This window comes from Urocampus carinirostris, chromosome 16 (genome assembly GCF_059441175.1).
Source record: "Urocampus carinirostris isolate Australia breed hairy pipefish chromosome 16, RoL_Ucar_1.0, whole genome shotgun sequence".
Classification (NCBI taxonomy): Eukaryota; Metazoa; Chordata; class Actinopteri; order Syngnathiformes; family Syngnathidae; genus Urocampus; species Urocampus carinirostris.
In genome coordinates, this window is record NC_142364.1 from 28,354,949 (window position 1) to 28,374,481 (window position 19,533).

Consider the following 19,533-nt stretch of genomic DNA (forward strand, 5'->3'; position numbering starts at 1 on the left):
TATTTTTTTCAGTTTTAAGATGTTTAAAACAGTTGGGGGATTACAATGTTACAACCATCACCATTGTTGTTGTGTTTTGATGATGAATATGGACCTTGTATTTAGCTACTAATCAACAATATATATGAAAATATATACATTAATAACCATTCATCATTAATTTGAAAATAGAATGCACAAACTGAACATGCTTAAAGAAAATACATGTCAGTCTGTGACAGTCTTCTCCAGCCATGACCACTTAAATTTATTCTTGATTCCTTTATCAATCTCTGAGACAAAAGCCTCGTCTTCTTTTCTTAGTATTTTCATATTTACTTTTTCAAACACTCATTTCACCGTTTGAAAAGACCGGAAGGAGCGCCATGTTTGAGAAAGCCAATGCTCTGAACAAAAGCTCCGCTGATTATCAGCGAACCTATCGACCAATGGTAGGAGTCGATCTATTTGTTAGCTAAACCACGTTGTGTGTTATAGATCTAATGCGCTGCGCTTCTTTTTGCCGATTTTTCTCGCGATCTCTAACTGCTAACTTGGGGTGATGAAACAGTCACGTATCATACCTCACCCCCCCAAAATATTTTCTCATCGAATTTAGACGATTTACGGGAATGACCTTTGGGGTTCAAAAACAGCGGAAATCCGCGGAAAATTCTGATCCCTGAATCTACTAGCCCGGCCCCCGAGAGAATGTTTGTTTTATTGTGTGGCCCCCGGGTTAAAATGAGTTTGACACCCCTGGTCTCGATTGTGTTTATGTAGAATGAAAACATGATGGAGGTTGGGGCACTTCATTGAATTTATTGTAATTTTGATGAACATAGATTGCAGGCAATTTAATTATTTTTTTTATTGGTAACTACAAGGCAAAATTTCACTTTATAATGATGCTTTGACTACAACGGTTTTAGAACAAAAGTAATTTGATACAACATACATTGACATGATATTACATAATGTATTATAATTATGTTCTAAACTAAAACGGTGCAAATACTGTACTGTTAAAGAAATGCTATAAATGTTTAACGCTATAAACACGCATACAATTTATTCTGAACAGAAATCTAGATTATCAAACAATAGAGCTGAAATGTTATGAAAATACAACTACATGTCTGTTGAACAATGCCAACAAGACAACAAAAATACTGACCATCACCGGATATTTGGATAAAGTCAATAGTGCAAAAAAAGTGTAAACAGTGTTAGCCGTATGCGAGTTGTGTTAACACAACTGGATCCGATTTAAAGGTTACAATGTGCCAGGGGTGCACTGAAAAAAGTGACGTTGCTGTTGCTCATTCAATGTTTTTTTGCCATTGGCTTGCATTAAAAAAATAAAACTGGCCTGTGATCTGATTTCAATGAAAGAGATAAAAAAAATGTGCTGTGCTCATGACTGCTCCAATGATTTCCAATGGACGACATTTAGAATTATAAGTCTGTTTTATTGTAAAATATGTTCTGGAAAATTGTAGTTATGGATTCCATTTGCAATTATTGGAGCAATCATGAGCACAACACAAGTCATTTTGGTCCCATGTTTTGAAAGAAACGTCACTCACGGTGCAAAACAAAGAAACGAGGCTGGCTTTGAAAGTGTAATGGAATTCGTGCAAGTGGTCACTAGTGCTATTTTGCATTAAATTTGCAAGAAAAAAGTAATTTTTATATCACCATGTTCTGTCACAGGTAACACATCCTTGATTCTACAGCAGCAAGACTAATCGACTTTAACAGGTTATGTTGGTGGTAATGTTGCACTTTACGCGTTTTTTTGTGTACCTTCGGTGACAGGCTCTCATGCCAGGTACACATTTTGAGAAATTTGAAAACCTCGTCACTGTGTGACATATTGTGCGCATTTACTGGTTAAATGTTCTAATAAAAATAACATAAGCAATGTATGTTGGTTAAAATACCACAGAGCCAATGTGTCTGGAGGTGTTATTTGTTTGCAGATATATAGAAGAGCTTACTGTGGGACATGATTATTAATCAAGTCAAAGGGGTAGGATTTGATAAGCATATGCTTCGCCCTAATCGCTTTCAAACAAGTACAATAACATTGTGTTTTTTGCGTGTTTCCGATTTGTTGTTTGGTTTTAGTTTTGTCATGTTCGGAACAAAAGTTTCATTCATTCAAGAATTTTAACAGGACCCAATGAACTTTAAAGTACCATATTTTTCTCCCTATAAGGCGCACATAAAATCTGATAAAAAAAAAAAAAAAAGCTGACTATGCGCCTTATAATCCGGTGCGCCTTATATATGGATCAATATTGAATTGCAAGGTCTCGCAACTAAGAAGCAGCCACCGACTCGATTTTTCGCCTAGAAGTGCGCTGTGCATACTGGGAAATATTAAACAACGATTTTCTTTTATTTGTGCATTTGTATAAAGACCCTGAAATGGCTCCTATTAAGAGACACGCTTACAACGCAGAGTTTAAACTCAAGGCGATCAGTCACGCAGTAGAACACGGAAATAGAGCAGCAGTAAGAGAGTTTAACATGAATGAATCGATGTTGCGGAAGTGGAAGAAGCATGAGGATGAGCTGTTTACGTTTTACATTTTACAGTTATGTTATTGCTTTATTGTTATTGTTTTGCACTCGTTGTTTTTGCACATTATGAGTGTCACTATATTGCGATTGCACTAACGTTTAATTTACCATAACAGTATCAAACGGTTTTTTGCATGTTGACTAAATGGAGGAAAAGTAAAATGTTATGCCTTGCTGTTGTTATAGATGGGTCACGAAAATGCTTTACCTCAGACAAAATAATAAAACAGCTGTTTATTCATTTTGGGAGTGAATGGAGTTGTGGAAAGCTTGTTTGTTATCTATTAATAAAGTTTGACTGACCTATCTGACTGTTTTGTTGACATTCCCTTTAGCGCGGCACCATCTAATGGTTGCATAACGTAACTACATCCTCTACTGTAGCCAAGTCACATTTATTTTTATAGCCCTTAATCACAAAAATGTCTCAAAGGACTGCACAGGCTTACAATTACAAAATTACACAATTACCTGATCTTAAACCAGCATGCACTTATAGGGCCTTATAATACGATGTGCCTTAAGTATGGAAAAAGTTTGAAAATATATCATTAATTGAAGGTGCGCCTTATAACACAATGCGCCTTATAGTGCGGAAAATACGGTAATGAAAGTTTTCTAGTTGAACCAATTAATAAACATTATTTCTTGGATCAATTATAGTAATCTGAATATTTAGATGTAAATGATAACTAATTTGTTCCGGAACCTCGTGACCACACTGAGGATAAGCGGTGCAGATAATGGATGGATGTTGGAAATGGGGGCTAAGATTCTTACAGAAAACCGATAATCAAGTGAGCCAAAGGCTACCATCATCTGGGGAAATTATTACTTTTTTCGTAAAATAGTATTTTATATTGTGTTCAAGATCACTGGTGGGCCAATTCTTATTAATTCAGTCCAAAATCAAGAGTCTTCAGCTAGTACAAAATGCTGCAGCGTGGCTTTTAACTAAGACAAGAAAGTCTGATCACATTACGTCGATTTTAGCTAACCTGCATTGGCTCCCTGTTAGCCTAAGATGTGATTTAAAAGTTCTCTTGGTATTAAACAAAATCATGCATGGACTTGCTCCCTCATATCTTTCAGATTTGATTTCCCCCTGTGTTCCGGTCCGAAGCCTTCGTTCTGAAAGTGCTGGTCTGCTGGTGGTCCCAAGAACGAAGAAGTGTTCCGCGGGTTCGAGAGCATTCTCCATCCGGGCATTGGTGCTGTGGAATGCTCTTGCCCCTGAGATCCAATCTGCAACCTCAGCTTAAAAGCTTAAAACACCCTTCTAATCTATAGCATATGAATAACCTGTATTGTTTTTTTGTTGGCAATATCTCTGTATGATTTGTAATTGCAACATCCATTGGCCTGGTCATCCTGAAAGGGGGATTTACCACATGTGTGGTCCCTTCTCAAGGTTTCTTCATTTTTCTCATGTTGATGTTTTTGAGTTTTTCCTTGCCCTCATGTTGGTTTCAGATCAGTGGGTTGTGTAATAATAGTCTGAAACAATAGTCTGAGCAATAACCTGTGCATCCCTTTGAGACTCTTTGTGATTAAGGGCTATACAAATAAAAATGACTTAAACAAAAATGACTTATGACAGGCCTGCGGGCCAGTAAAAAAAGATCTAGGGCCATAACTGGCGCCAGGGCTGTACTTTGAACATTACTGATGTATACTGGTCCAACCTAATCACAACATTATTGTAGTGATAGTTAATAGGGGAAGGCAGTATGGACCCCAACACAATAGTCTCGATCAGATTGAAGTCTTCGCTCGGTATTGATAATATCGATGTTTGAATCTCTCCACCCACTCTTACTGCATACCATTAGCAGCAACAGGTTGCAAAATATAAGCTTAAAGACACAAAACATGAACATACGGTTAACTGTGCAGTCAAACTCAGCGAAGATCGACATGCATGCATGTCTGATTTAGAATTATCTTACATCTGTAAATATGCATGTTTTTATATTGTATGACAAAATCCAACCATGTTTTAAACGATTATTTGATAACCTCTTGTAAACCAAATTTTAGAATCCAATACTAAAGAATGACTTATCATTGTGAATCAAACATTTGTTTTCGCATTGATCTCATCTTCAGTAAATCAACACAGGAAGTCCGCCGTTTCCTTTACTCACATTCGATGTGGATTGGTCAATTTTGTCCAATCAGCTAACAGCTTTTTAGCGGTCTTTCTTTAAATACACCAATCAGAGCTGTCTCGACCATATAAGTACCGTAGTTGGTTCTAGAACAATACTCTCGATCAAAATCAGTCAACATGGCAAGAACCAAGCAGACAGCCCGCAAATCCACCGGCGGCAAAGCCCCCAGGAAGCAGCTGGCCACCAAGGCCGCTCGTAAAAGCGCCCCTGCCACCGGCGGCGTTAAGAAGCCTCATCGTTACAGGCCCGGTACCGTCGCCCTCCGCGAGATCCGCCGCTACCAGAAATCCACTGAGCTGCTCATCCGCAAGCTTCCCTTCCAGCGTCTGGTCAGAGAAATCGCCCAGGACTTCAAGACAGACCTGCGCTTCCAGAGCTCTGCCGTGATGGCCTTGCAAGAGTCAAGCGAGGCCTACCTAGTCGGTCTGTTCGAGGACACTAACTTGTGCGCCATCCACGCCAAGAGGGTTACCATCATGCCCAAGGACATCCAGTTAGCCCGTCGCATCCGCGGAGAGCGAGCTTAAATTAATGGGTCATAAGACCCCCCCACCCCAAAGGCTCTTTTAAGAGCCGCCAAAATGATCTAAATATTCCATTCCCAATAACTACATTGCACAATATTCGACTGAATTTAATGTCAGTTATATCAATCACATATGAGTAGTAATCAGCATGGAATGCTATGGGTTCCTACTAGTTTATTTCAAACCCCTTGAATTTCAGAATTTTTAGGCCTCTTATATCTGCTTCAAAAGCAGAACATATGTTCACATTTCACAATGTATGAAAAGTACAAAAATACTATTCAAATTTAAATGTCACTTTTTGTATTAATCACTGATTTTTAAAACGTGCCAAGAGAAATGAGATGAAAACAACCAACGATTCCCGGTGTGTGTGGTACATGGATCGAGGTCATAGAGGCCGCGGGTTTTGCCAAATTTGATCAATACCTTTTAAAATACCCAATTAACGTTGCCTTTATTTTCTTGTATAACATTGTGAACCTTATTCACATCCAATGACATGTCAATTTCCGCTGGGTGGATCTGGCCTATTTGATAATGTTGTCTGCCATTAATTTGCGTGACAAAAAACTAGTCCCTTAATAGTTTTACTATCAAAAGGATGGCATGCACTCGACTCTTAAAATATTTTCCTCATTGTGTATGGATGTGTAATGTTTTGAAAAGATCAATTTTCATTTGGGATTATAACTTGTGGAATCGGTATGTTGCTAAAGGTAAAATGATAAGCATCAATAAGAAAACTGAACTAAATCTATATGTTAACGTCCTTAAAATGTTACGACCCGCTTTAGAAATATGATTTCAAGTGTTTTTGGGTTACACGACTACATGCAAATGAAGCTCAACGCCAATTGGATAACTGCTTCTCCGCAGCAGGCCGCCAATCAATGAGCAGCAGCAGTGTGTATAAATTCTCTCACAGTCCACACGATTTAGCACCACCTATCCTTGATCGATAAACAATTAAAAACATGGAAATGTGTCGGTCTGTTAATTGTGAATATGCCTGATTGCTAATAAGATTTTCGAGAAGGGTTGTTCAAACCTCACATAGTCTTCGCGGTTAAGAACGTCATTTTGGAATATAATATTGTGAATGTGCTTAATTGCTGTTGAGATTGTCATGATTGTTTTCTGTTATTAGTGTCAATAAATTTGTTCAAACCAAAACATTTCCTGTTCTGTGTGTTTTTCCTTGTTCTGGGTCATTTCTATAATTTTTGACTTGTGAAATGTGATCATTGATTTATGCAATCCGGAGATGGAATAAGAGGTTGCTCTGTCCACTCCACGCATCGGCCCGCTATTGCAGTACCTCCGGGATTGGTGTATTCGCAATGATCTTTAAGGTCCTAGGCTTTAAGGCTAGGACCTTAGCTTGGCCTTTTGGCTGAGAGTAAGAGTCCCGGCTCCTAGGCTTTGCAGCGTATTATGAACTGACCGATAACGGATAATGAATAAAGAAGACAGAACAATAACCCTTAAAAAAATCCCTCCCCCCCATCTTGATATAATATCTGGTCGCGGCATAGGTGATAAGGGTCTAGGATGATTGAATAAATCTAATATTCGACTTGCAAGGAGAAGCGATAAGGTCGCCGAATTGGCGGGTCAGAGGAAAATGCTGTCCACTTTCATCCAAAGCCAAGAAGTCATTCAAGTAGTAGTAAAAGCCAGCTATTTAATTGCTAGCAAAATAGCATCAGCATCTAGCGACTTTGTTAAACAATGCATGTTGAAGCAGCTGAATTTGTCCCGAGATAGGCTATTGCCAATATTAGCAACAGAATTAGAAAACCAATTCAAACAGTCAAGTCATTTATTGCATTTTCCGTTGCAATTGACGAGGGCACTGATCTTACATACGTAATGCAACTGGCCTTTATTATTCGTAGAGTTGATGAGACATTGACTGTTACGGAGGAGTTTCTTGAGTTTGCGCCAATGATGGACAGACACCTCAACTACTGAAGACAATTTTGGCTTAGTCGTTGCAGCGCTGGACAGAGATAAAGTGGACTGGTCCCGTGCTGTCAGCCTGGAACAACCTACCTCTCAGTGATGACTACAATATTAATACAACAAAACTGTGTTCAAAGTTGACAAACAACCACTTAAATGACATTCTGAATGTGTCAGCTAGTTAGGACATGACACCTGGTATTGATGAACTTGTACAGACCAAAATATGCCAAAATATCAGGAACAAAAACAAGACCAGACTAGAATAACGTCTTTAAAATGCTGCCTTAGAACGAATAATAAATCCTTAATAGATAGATAGATACTTTATTCATCCCCGTAGGGAAATTCACACTTCCAGCAGTCTACCCCATTGTTTATTAACAGATGAACATGATGCCCTAGATGTGCTTGTAGTGGAGTGGATGATGTATCGCCAGTCCAAAAGTTCGACATCCCTGCGGCAGATGGAAATATTTTCTTTGTGAAAATCCAGGGATACACCACCTCGTGTTAGCAAGTCCGCCTCCTCTCCGATTCCCCCCGGCTTTCGTGTCTCTGTTTAGCGGCGTTGAAGCCGGATTGCTCCGGGTGGCTACACGTTAGCGTCCGGAGTGCTAAACGTGAGCCACGTTTCCGCAAAACACAGCAACTGCGCTCACTGTGTGCTTCGATGTTTTTCACCAGCACTCGATGATCTTATTTGGTCGTGAGTTCGCATTTACCATGATTACGGATGGTACCGAAGACTTATAACGCCGCTTCGCTAGCTCCGGCTCTTCTTCCACGATAGGCCCCTTCATCACGCCGGCACGAGAATTCTTCAGGGCAAGGAGTTGAAATTCCTTGAATACACGCATTTTTTGTGCGCTAAAACCCATGTCCCATAGGATAGAAGTAATCCATAGTGTAGTTGTCAAAACGGGAAGAAAAAACACCGAAGATAGGGGCAGACAATAAAACAATAGGGCAGCTGCTGGAAAAGGCAGCCGCTTTGATGATGATAATGTGGTGATTTAAAAAAAAAGGGCAATTTTAGTCAACAGCTTCCCTAAGAGAGTACTCTGTTGGTTTGGATACATGGAAAGGATGGATGAGGAGCGAATGTTGAAGAGGATCTACACAGCAGAAGTAAAAGGAGACCAAGAGGAAGGCCGCGATTGACGTGGATGGATGGTGTTATGAGTGCATTGCAGGAAAGAGGTCTAAATCTAGTGGAAGCTAGAGCTCTTGTTGGTGATACGTATGAGTGAAGAGGTGTTGTCAAAGGATAGTGGGGATGTTTAGACGTGTTCTAAGGGAGGGGCAGGATATGATGCGGCAGGGTTAGGGTTAGGGATGTTGTGAAAGGATAGTGGGATTGTGGACGCGTTGTTAAGGATGGGCTGGGCACCGGTATGATGCGGCAGGGGTAAACCAGTGAAAGCTGTCGGGCCCTGCTGTTGAAGAGAAGAGTGTTGTGTCACCCTGACCTGAGTGACATGGCCGCTTTCTTGTGTCCCATTTCATCTGGAGGTATGAAAGCATGACCAACTTGGGTGCCGAGGTGCTTAACTTGTTTGGGTGATATGGCATTTGGGTGGCCATGGTCCCAAAATTTTTGTGTTTTGTGCTACTTTTTCCCTTTTTAAATTTTCTTTGTTTTTGTATGTGTTTGTCTTGCAGTCGGTCACCCCTCTTGAGGGATATGACCAGGGTTGATGGCTTCACTACATAAAAGTATGGTGGAATTCTACTGTTTATGCAACTCCATATATTTTCAGAATGTATTGTAAGTGTAAATACATTCCATGTATGAAGCTTACATATCTTCAGGATATGTGAATACCTTCTTCTTTACACATTTAACATTAATCATCTTAGTTTGTAAGGTGTAGGCAGGAATTAAACATATATGTTATACGCACATGTACGAATGGTTTTAAAATTCCTTTATAATATTTCATTTAACCTTGAAGTGCATAACTATATTTTTCGATACCAATTTATAATTAAAGTTTTGTGCCTTTGGTAAAATCATTGGGAACAGTTGCAATGCATAGATGTGAATGATGAAAGCAAATTATACATTCATCCATGAAATGTTTTGTCAAAGGAATGTTCATTAAATTCCATCATTTTCCTAACGTTCTTGTGCTTCTTTACACTAAAACAAATGAAATACATTATGTTTGGTTATTTATAGCATGTATGGTATAATTTTAATAGTCCAGCCCACTTGACATTTACCAAGGCCATCTGTGGCCTACGATGTGAAATAAGTTTGACACCCCTGGTCTAGCTAAGGGAGGCGCCAAGCGTCATTGCAAAGTTCTCCGTAATAACATCTAGGGTTTTATCAAACCTGCAATCCGTCGTCTGGTTCGCTGTGGTGAAGTCATACATATCTCTGGCCTGATCTATGAGGAGACTCGCGTTGGTCTTAAGGTGTTCCTGGAGAACATGATCTGTGATGCGGTCACCTATACCGAGCATGCCAAGAGGAAGACCGTCACCGCCATGGATGTGGTCTATGCTCTGAAGAGACAAGGCCGTACTCTCTACGGATTCGGCGGCTAATTAACCAGAACAACCTGATCAAAAAATGACGACCAAGGCCCTTTTTAGGGTGACAAATTCATTCCTATGATGTTTTTGATTTTAAGTTTGCACCAAGGCTTTTGATTGGCGGATATTGGTAAACTTAGTATCGATCCAAGGGATGTTAGGTTATTGTGATCGACGTGGATCTTTAGCTTGTAAATGTTCTAATCATTTAACATTTAGTCAGTCCCGTCCCATTGATGAACAACGACTACTATAGAAAATATTTGAGCATCAACCATCTTTTATTTAAATTCTACAATGTCTACTTGTACAATACAAAAAAAAAGAAACCCATTGACAACAGTCTCCAAAGTCAGAGTGGAAATGGCAAATACAATGAAAAGACCTTACTCATGATGGTTAAATGAAGACCCCTTGGGAAATACTGTATGCACACACAGGCTTCTAGGTGACACATTTCCTCGACTAAGCCACCATGTGGAGAGATAAGTTCCACGTTTGGTGCATGCATTAAAATGCTTGAGTGAAAATCGTGCTTGGAATTAAAAAAAAAAAAAAAATAATTAAAATACCTACCATTGCAATAATTTTAAAGTGAAGGCAAATCAAATGCAGGCTCGATAGGTTTAAATTGAAAGCTGCATGTGACCCACTAACATAATAAGTTAATATGGTAAAACTGTATCGGAGCAAAGACAAAGGTATTGATCTGATCCAAGTAAATACAGGGACCTATTGATCCATTCTGACTCAATGCTGATAATTTTGCCTGTAAATCTCATTTAATATTTGAACACTTCCATACTTAAGTCAACAATTATGATTCAAAATGGCCCGGACTGGTTCATTTATAATTAAATGACAATGAGAACTGTAACAAAACTAAGATTCCTATTCCAATTTTCAGAACAATGACAGGTCAAACCATAAAAGCAGCATTGTAACAAAAGTACAAAAACACTACACTCTATTTAACAATGACATCAGGATCACAAAAAGACTATTTTCAGGACCAAGGCGCGCACCAAAACCCCAATTTTGCTTTTATAAAGGCAGGAACTATAGTAAATACATTCGGAAATGCATTTACAATGAATTGCTTCTACATACAGTAATCATTTCTAAATGTATTCATTTTAGTTGTGGAACTAGATTCCATAATATGTATGGTCCATGAAGTTGTTATATTTACTGTTTTGATCTCATACGCATTAATTTGATATAAGAAATTTATTTTTCACATTGGGATATTTTTGAAAGTATGTTTTACATTCAGGTGAGACCTGTAGTCTGATTTTACATTGCACAATATATAAAAGAAATAAAAATAAATTCAGTTGTGCAAATAAAGTGTAACAACAGTTGGGTTAAATTTTAACTTTCAATGGATGTATAATATTTTGACACCAATTATTGTGGTGACAATTGGGGAGTGTGTTTATTTGATCCAAATACTCACTCTGTATCGATATTTAGAGATTAATCCAACCTTTTGGATGAATGTATTAATACAAACGCCCTTGACTGATGTTTTACTGCAAAATCAGCAGGCTATTTAGTATTGTCTTAACAGTAAGCAAAGTCCCGGTCTCACATGGATGAGAATTCCTGCTCTTAAAAAACTAACTAGACTCACAAAAATGCATCAGTTCTATAGATCCCAAACTGTTATTCATATTTTTGTTTTACAACCAGTAGTGTAACAAGGATCAAAATCAACGTGTTCAAGTAAAATAGCTTTTTTTTACTTAAGTTTTAAATTAAGTTCAATGTAAAGTTGCAGAGCACTTTTAGTTTTAAGTGGGTGTAGGGTGTATTCAAAAATATGAAAAAGTATATTTTCTTCTGCAACACGGAATTGATGTTGATGTTTTGAACAAAACAGGAGTAGACATGAGCATTGCATACATTTCCATTTCAAATCAGGAAGATAGTGATGTTAACACAGCGGCAGTGTCAACACAGGCAGGATAAAGTCTAGGTAAACCCAAATAGCGACACGTCACTAATGGCGACAGGTGCAGAGACCTTATTTGCTCATGCCCATATAAATCGCTATGCATGGTATATACCTAGTTATAAAAATGGGTGTATTTATTTGTTTATAGCTGTATAATCTCCGACCAAGACCTAAACAGCATTAGAACAAAAAAAAAACAGATTCATCCTCATCAGAAGCTTAGGCACTACTACATTAATCGATGCTAAGGTATTTCATCCCTTCACAGAATGTGTTAAGTTTCATTGAAATATAACCATTTTTGTGTATTAGTTTCTAGTGTTATATTTTAACTACGCATAAAAAAACACAGTTCAATGTTTCTTTCACAATAGACTGATTCCTGATGCCCCTATCTTGGAGACATTCCACACCACAAAAGTAAGAATAGACTATTGTGAGATTTACACATTAGTAGTAAAAGTTTTTAATATGCTAGTTAAAAATGTTCTCAAAGAAAGCAATAGATTGTCAAAGAAGGTAACTGGTTGATAACGTTCAAACAGAATTCACACATGATAATCAGCAGTTAGCTTTTGCAGTCAAAACTTGTACAACCGTTATCAAAAAGTATTAAAGCAGTTTTGGACAAGTACTCATTCCGACATTTTATTCTGTAGAACAAACTCAGACAAAAAAAAAGCATGAAAAAAAGTTTTTCTTTGGCATTCGGAAACACTAAAATAAATGAATTAAAAAAACTTAGTGGTGGCCAGAACATGATACTTTAATAGACCAAGTACAGGGAAAATTATGCAATTATTCCATTCAGAGGGGAAAAAAAAAGCATATGGACTCATGAAAAATAAATAAAATTCAAAACAAAATAATTACTATTTAATTGCACCACCTTTGGCTTTTATGACAGCTTGCAGTTTGAGGCATACACTTGAGTGATAAACAGAATTCGTCATCAATCTGGTGCCAACTCTTAAATTGCAGATAATCTTTGCAGGTCGGAGCCTTGCGCTGGAAAATGTATTTATATTTCCACCACAGGTTTTCAATTGGGTTGAGATCTGGGCTATTTGCAGGGAGTGTTTTTCTCTAAGGAATGCTTTCAGTTTGGCATTGGCATCTTGAAAAATGAGTTCATCATCCCCAAACATTTTTTCATTGCAGATTTGACCAAAGCCACCTACCCTGTGCCTTTGCTGTCATGCAGGACGGTGGGACTTTTGATGTTTTCTTCAGGCAGTCCTCTTTGCAAAAACTCACCGTAACAGCACTAAACGAAAGTTCCAGCAGCATCACCTTGTCCAAAGCAGATCACTAAAGATAACCTTCATCCATAGTCCATGAATGCCTCTCCTTAGCAGCCTTGTGCTTTTCTGTTTAAGCGTAACGACCGTTTCCTTTTAGGTTTGCTACTGTATATAAAACTCCAATTTCCTTTAGGCGATTTTGTAGTTCTGTCACATACATTGACTCCAACTTCCTCCCATTTCTTCATTTGTCTTGTGAATTCTCTGTTTTCAAGACATGTAAGTTTCCTTGGCCTACCAGTACGCTCGACTTTTACAACCTCGCCATGCTGTTTGTACTTGGTCCAAACCTTCAATAAAGCTGACTGTGAACAGCCCACATCTTTGGTAACAATATGAGCTACTTTCTTCAAGTAGTTTGACGATCCTGTCTTTGGTCACAAGAGACATCTTGTTGGAGCCATGATTCTTGCCAATCCACTTGGTCCAGGACTGCACTGTTTTTAACTGCTGACTAACAAGCAGACTTAATCTAAGCCAGGTGCCCAATTAAGGAAAGGAAATTGACTGGGTGTGTACTTATTTTCTACTCAAAATACACGGATTCCATTTTTCCCCCTCAGAGTTGAGTGATTCCATAATTATTTCCCTGCCTGCACTTCCTCAATAAAAGTAACATTTACTGACCATTACAATTTTTTTTCTCAATTTCTTTTAGTGTTTCTGAATGCCAATATGTTGCACTTTAGAATGAGATTAAGATTGTTTCATGTTTGTGTTCAAGAGTTTTTTCCAACAGAATAAAATGTCTCAGTGAGGGCTTGCCCAAGACTGGCGATTCCATACTTTTTAGTAGAGGTTGTGCTTAAATGCAAGTGTGTTCCTTTTCGTTTGATTGGATACAATAACAAAAATAAAACAGAGCATCTAACATCATTCAGCATTTATTCTGTTTCTACAGTACAAAATCAGTTTGGATCTGTTTTTACATTTACAATGGAAAGATTTGGTGTCAGTTATGTTATATCAGTTTTTAAGATTTATTAATTCACTTTTTGACAATTTTTTCACAGATTTGATTGAGATGGATACAATTGAATATCTCAAAAACATGGAACTTCCTACTGTTATAAAAACTGTTCACATATAACTCTAGAGTAGGTACATAGAATACAGATTAGTAAAAAAGGCAACACAAAAACAAAATTAAATCAATGTATGGGTGCAGGCTTGGTCTTGGCATCGAAGGGGCAAAAATAATATACAAACATAAATCTCAAGTGAACTTGGGGAAAGGCGTATTCTATCACAAATCAGCACGAGATTTAACCATTTCTGTGCGACTATGTGAACAATATGTTGATCAATCCATATTTTATTTTATTTAAGTGATCACTAATGTTAGAGGGGACAATACAATTAATTGATATTGGTGGGGAAATGTCACCTCCGTCGATGCCAAATCCAGACCTTTTGACCAATGTCTTGCTAGTCGGCTGTAATTATTAAATTCCAAAATTGTACATTTCTAACTGGTTAACTTGCTTCTATTCAATCTGAAGCCAGACAAGTCAATCTTTGACAACAAGATAAACAGGTAGGTAGGTGTGAATGGTGTTTCCTGTCATACAAAATTTTGAAACAATGTAGGCAGATGGTTACTTTAATGTATGTACCCTTTCTTTGTGTTGCTTTAGGTTCCCTTTTTGCAAAAATAATTTACCACATACAGAGCAGGCAAAATGTTTTTCTCCATTGTGGCGTCTTGTGTGTGTGATGAGATTCGCTTGAGAAGCGAATCGTTTTGGGCAAAAAAAGCAGGCATACGGTTTCTCTCCAGTGTGTGTCCTCATGTGTGTAGTCAAGTTACCTTTAGTAGAGAAGTAATGACTGCAATACATGCAACCAAAAGGTTTCTCACCGGTATGTGTTCTAATGTGTGATTTCAAATTTCCATTTGTTGAGAATTGTTGATCGCAATATGAGCAGGAAAAGGGTCTCTCACCAGTGTGTGCTCGAATGTGGGTGTTCAAATTCCCTTGTGTGGAGAATTGTTGATCGCAAAAAGTGCAGGAAAAGGGTTTCTCACCTGTGTGCGCTCTTATGTGAGTGTTCATATTCCCTTTTGTAGAGAAATGCTTGTCACAATACGGGCAAGGAAATAGTTTCTTGTTGGAGTGCATTTTTCTGTGTGTTGCCAACTCTCTGTTGAGAAAGAAGTTTTTCCCACCATCACCACATGTGAGCGGATTCTCTACAAAGTGTGCCATGTTTGTTTTCAAAGGGGAATGAGAGACCAAAGTGTTCCATGTAACATTAGACTTGTCATCTTTATCTGTTCCAGGAAACTGTGACATGTCCTTTGCCATTAGGTCACCAGTTAATGGCAACTTCTCTGTAATATTCAGAGGCTCCAAGTCCATCTCTTCTTTGTCAGGAAACGCAAGGTCCTGTTGCTTCAGATGACCGTATTTTCCCTCTGCTGGACACAGAAAAATAAGGTTTTTTATTGACTGTACAAGGAGAATTTATATCTGTTTTTTTACAAAAGCAAATAAATCACATAAAATTAGGGTACCCCAAGCATATAAGCACAAAGCAACTTTTGCTTCACATAACTTGATGGCAAATTTGGATGAAAAACAAAACAAACAAAAAAAAAAACGTGAATTCCAGACTGCAGATTGCTCCTGATTTAAAGACACATGCTCAGATTTAAGTACAAAGCTCAACATTGTCTCAAAAGGCAGTTGCAGTTCCCCAGGGAGATCGCCGAAACATCATTGCGGCCAGACATTGTGCTGTGGTCTGTAGCCAGCAAGGCAGTCCTCCTGGTTGAGCTCACTGTGCTTTGGGAGGAGGGAATAGAGGCAGCACACGGGAGGTAACGGGCGAAGTACGACGAACTGGCAGCTGAGTGCAGGGAGGCGGGCTGGAAAACAACAGTATGCCCAGTGGAGGTGGGGTGCAGGGGTTTTGAGACCTTGGATGCACAGGCGCTCTCAACTGGAGAGCAACTAAAGAGCTGTCAGAAGAGGCAGAAAAGGGCAGCTTCTGGCTGTGGCTGCGGAGAATGATAGGAACTGGGGGGCTTCAAGTAACACCTAGGGTATCAGTGGGGTTGGCAGGGAGATTTCCCAGCCATCGCTCCGCCACCGGGAGATGTCCTGGGGTCAAAGGAGCGAAACATCAATGACCGGTGGTCCCCAGCTGATGACCCAGTCAGGCCCGAGTGTTCAGGGCACACAAGCATTCCAAAGGCACCGGAGGAAGCGCGTCAGGCAGAAATGCCCAGCAGGAAGACCATCACCCTGTATTTCCATTTGTACAATCCACAACAGATTTTAAGTCGTTGGCTTAAACAGACATCTTACATTTTAAGCTTGGCACGCACCTGGCTCTAACCGCCTAGAGAATTTAGGGTTTATACCTTTGGCTGCCGAAAGCTAACAGAGCTGTGCCCCTGCACACACCTGAAACTGTTTTCTGTTCAGCTCAGAGTTGTTTACAGCACGTTTTTGGCTTATGTGACCGTTCAAGATGGCGATTACAGAGACGAGCAAATATTCACTACTGTGCTGAAAAAAATGTGAATGCTCAATGTAAAATGTGAGCCCTGTATGTTTAGAGGATGTCACCAAGGAAGCAATACTGTGGAGAAGAGTACCAGTTTGCAAGAGAGACATGGATTTTTTTTTTTTTTGTATGGGCCTACTCTGTTGCTTGGATTAGGTCGTTATCATTCCTAGAGGATTAAAGGACACTTAAGCAACCGAACATTGACACCGATGTTATTAAAAGAGAGGTGTGATGTTTTTATTAAACTTCCACTGCTGTTTAATTTGGATGTATACATTGAGGACTTGTGGGTGAAAACGTTGAAATATCATAATTGTACGCAATATTAAATAAAGTACTGTCATCCCCGTTTGGCTCCTGTTATGTATCATGTGAATAATGTTGTGAAAAAAAAATTGACTAATTCCCCTCGAGGGGCGTCATAATTGTTTCCAGAGCGCATGTGATTTGGAAAAGAGCAGCTTGCCAATTTCCTCTGTGCTGCCATGAAAAGAAAGCTGCATCGTATATAAGCTGCAGTGGTTAAAATCTAACAAAAAAACAAAAACAAAAAAACCTGGTCTCCCTATTGTTGCATAAAAATGCTTATTAAATAAAAAAACGAGTCACAGGACAGTAAATAATATATGTAATTAGGGATGCATATTAATTACCGGGCTTATGGTTATCAGACCGAATAATATGATGTCACCGTTATTGACCTGGGAGCAATAAATACAGAAGATAATTGGTCCACAAAAGGCTAGGTTCACACTGCAGAGAAATTTGATTTTTTTTTTTCTGTTAAACTCCGTTTGAACGGCACAATTTCTCTTTTTCACACCAGACACAGGCCACTTTTGCATGTGGTCCTAAATCCATTTCATATCCAAACTTTTGGAATCAAAGTGCATTCATGAGACCTGCACATCATCAATAGGCGGGATACGTCATCATTATGCCTTCAATTAGGCGGGAGGAAGGGGAGTGATAAACAACCACGGCGGAAAAAAACAGAGAGTGTCAATAAATCACACATTCATTAAAGATGAATGGAGCTATAGCCTGCAGTTGAAGCGCGACACTACTTTGGATTCTCTATATAATATGAAAAGTATGTTCCAAATTAAAAATTGGAGCAGAATGATGACCTGACCCACAAGAACATAGCGTCAGAAGCTTGATTCATATTTAGTGTATATTCAGAAATAATATCGTGTCCATGTGTAATCAAAGGAAAAATATATATACAGTGAAGAAAATAAGTATTTGAATGCCCTGCTATTTTGCTATTTCTCCCACTTACAAATCATGGAGGGGTCTGAAACTTTCATCGTAGGTGCATGTCCGCTGTGAGACAGATAAACTAAAAAGAAAAATCCAGAAGTCACAATGCATGAATTTTTAAAAATGTATTTGTGGATATAGCTGCAAATAAGTATTTGAACACCTGTGTATCATCTAAAATTTTGACCCTGAAAGACCTGTTAGTTCCCCTGCTTAAACCAGCACATGTTTGCATATGACTATTTTGATTGAAATAGATGAGTCATGGGAGAAAGTTCTGTGGTCAGATGAGACCAAAATAGAACTTATATATATATATATATATATAATAATAATTTCCTTTGTATTGTCATTCTTTGTAACAATGTACACAGAACGAAATGTCGATACACCTGACCCGTTGTAGCGAGTCGATGCAGCCGCAGCCAACAGAGGGCGCCGCCATTATACCAATTAGGTATGTCTCGGCCGAGGCGCGAACCAGCGACCTCCCAGTCTCAAAGCGGGCACACTACCATCTAGGCTATATATATATATATATATATATTAGCCATATACAAATATGAGTGTTGAATTAATGTGGTGGGTAGATCATTTTGACTCAGTTATTTTGTAAGTAGCTTGCGTGCTGAAAAAGTGAGCACCTTTCTAGCGCCAGGTAAGACATTTTATAGCTTTATGTTTGCTTCCAATTCGAGCAAAAACCCAAGTACTGTATTTCAATTCAACAAGAGTGCAGTTTTCTTACAATCTAAACGGACATGGTATGACGTCATCACACAAAATGGCGTTTCAGATGACTACAACGCCGGTTTATTCAAAACATTGCTCACACATGGCGAGTACGCGCATATTTTGGAGATAATAACGCTGCATTGAACATCATGTTAAGTGTCCGAGGATGGTTTGATAAAAAATAATAAATAAGTAAATAAGGTTTGCACGAAATCAACAATAGGTATGAACACACCTCTTCTGCGTAAAGCAAGTCGAGACTTCTGCAAAGCAGGATCCAATTGTTGATGTTTCCTTTTGCCCTCCTCCTTCGTTCCAGCATCTCTCTCCATGCATTTAGTTTTCGCCCTTGTGCGCATTTTATCTCCAAAGGCAAAACGTATGCCAGAAACCGAGGCTCAGCACTTGTCCCTTGTTCGCAAGTAGCAAACTCAGCTAACAATAGCAACGTATCGCAACTTCCGCTGTGGGGAATTTAACCGGAAACAAAAATTCAAGTCTGCGAGATAAAGAACAATTGAGATTCAGATTCAAACTATTTATTGTCATCGTCAAAAAGACCAACTAAACTTCGCTTGGAGCATTTGTTCATACAATAATAAAAGTAAATTACAAAATTGACAAAACTCAAAAGCCATAAATAAATCAATGCAAACGATACTATTATAAGATAAAACTGGTACAGCAACATAGGTCAATTTTAAAATGCATTCGAGTCCGATGGTCATCTTTATTCAGCAAGGAAGAAGGGTGGTGAAAGTGTCAGCCACTTCAGCTCTTTAGGGAACCTCCTTTTTCGGCTGGGCTCACTGAAAAGAGCCGGCTCTTTCTAGTCCCTAACGGCTTTTCATTTTTTTCCGCCTTTATCCATATATTACCAATTGTTATGAAACATTGTACGCGAAATGACTTCAAAAATTGAAAAAAAAAAAAGGAAAAACACAAAAATGAAAAAATAAAAT

General features: G+C 38.6%; 3 protein-coding genes across 4 annotated transcripts; 2 read left to right on the forward strand and 1 right to left on the reverse strand.

The window, feature by feature from the left end:
• The first annotated feature begins 4,860 nt into the window (after positions 1–4,860).
• LOC148350947 (histone H3) lies at positions 4,861–5,291 on the forward strand. The gene has a single exon (XM_088355322.1). It carries the CDS (start codon positions 4,862–4,864, stop codon positions 5,270–5,272), a length of 411 nt encoding a protein of 136 aa, XP_088211448.1. The 5' UTR covers position 4,861; the 3' UTR covers positions 5,273–5,291.
• Positions 5,292–6,731: 1,440 nt separating this feature from the next.
• LOC148350948 (histone H4-like) lies at positions 6,732–9,799 on the forward strand. Its single transcript, XM_088320024.1, is given in 2 exon segments — positions 6,732–6,826; positions 9,523–9,799. Coding segments are annotated over 2 exon segments (372 nt in total).
• A 4,118-nt stretch (positions 9,800–13,917) lies between these two features.
• Positions 13,918–19,036, reverse strand: LOC148350949 (uncharacterized). 2 transcript variants are annotated; one of them, XM_088320096.1, is made up of 2 exons: positions 18,807–19,036; positions 13,918–15,470 (listed from the first exon to the last, which is right to left on the reverse strand). In XM_088320096.1, the coding sequence occupies exons 1-2, from the start codon at positions 18,928–18,930 to the stop codon at positions 14,650–14,652; spliced, it is 945 nt and encodes a 314-aa protein (XP_088176222.1). In that variant the 5' UTR covers positions 18,931–19,036; the 3' UTR covers positions 13,918–14,649. The 2 variants fall into 2 exon arrangements, with proteins under 2 accessions (XP_088176222.1, XP_088176221.1); XM_088320095.1 differs by having other exon boundaries at positions 13,918–15,473.
• Positions 19,037–19,533: the final 497 nt, after the last annotated feature.

Bases quoted from the DNA above. Each gene is read 5' to 3' on its own strand.
- LOC148350949 (XM_088320095.1), bottom strand. From the start codon at position 18,930: ATGCGCACAAGGGCGAAAACTAAATGCATGGAGAGAGATGCTGGAACG. The intron at 15,474-18,806 runs GTGTGTTCATAC...TTCTGTGTCCAG, and splicing joins ACTTGCTTTACGCAGAAGAG to CAGAGGGAAAATACGGTCAT.
- LOC148350947 (XM_088355322.1), top strand. From the start codon at position 4,862: ATGGCAAGAACCAAGCAGACAGCCCGCAAATCCACCGGCGGCAAAGCC.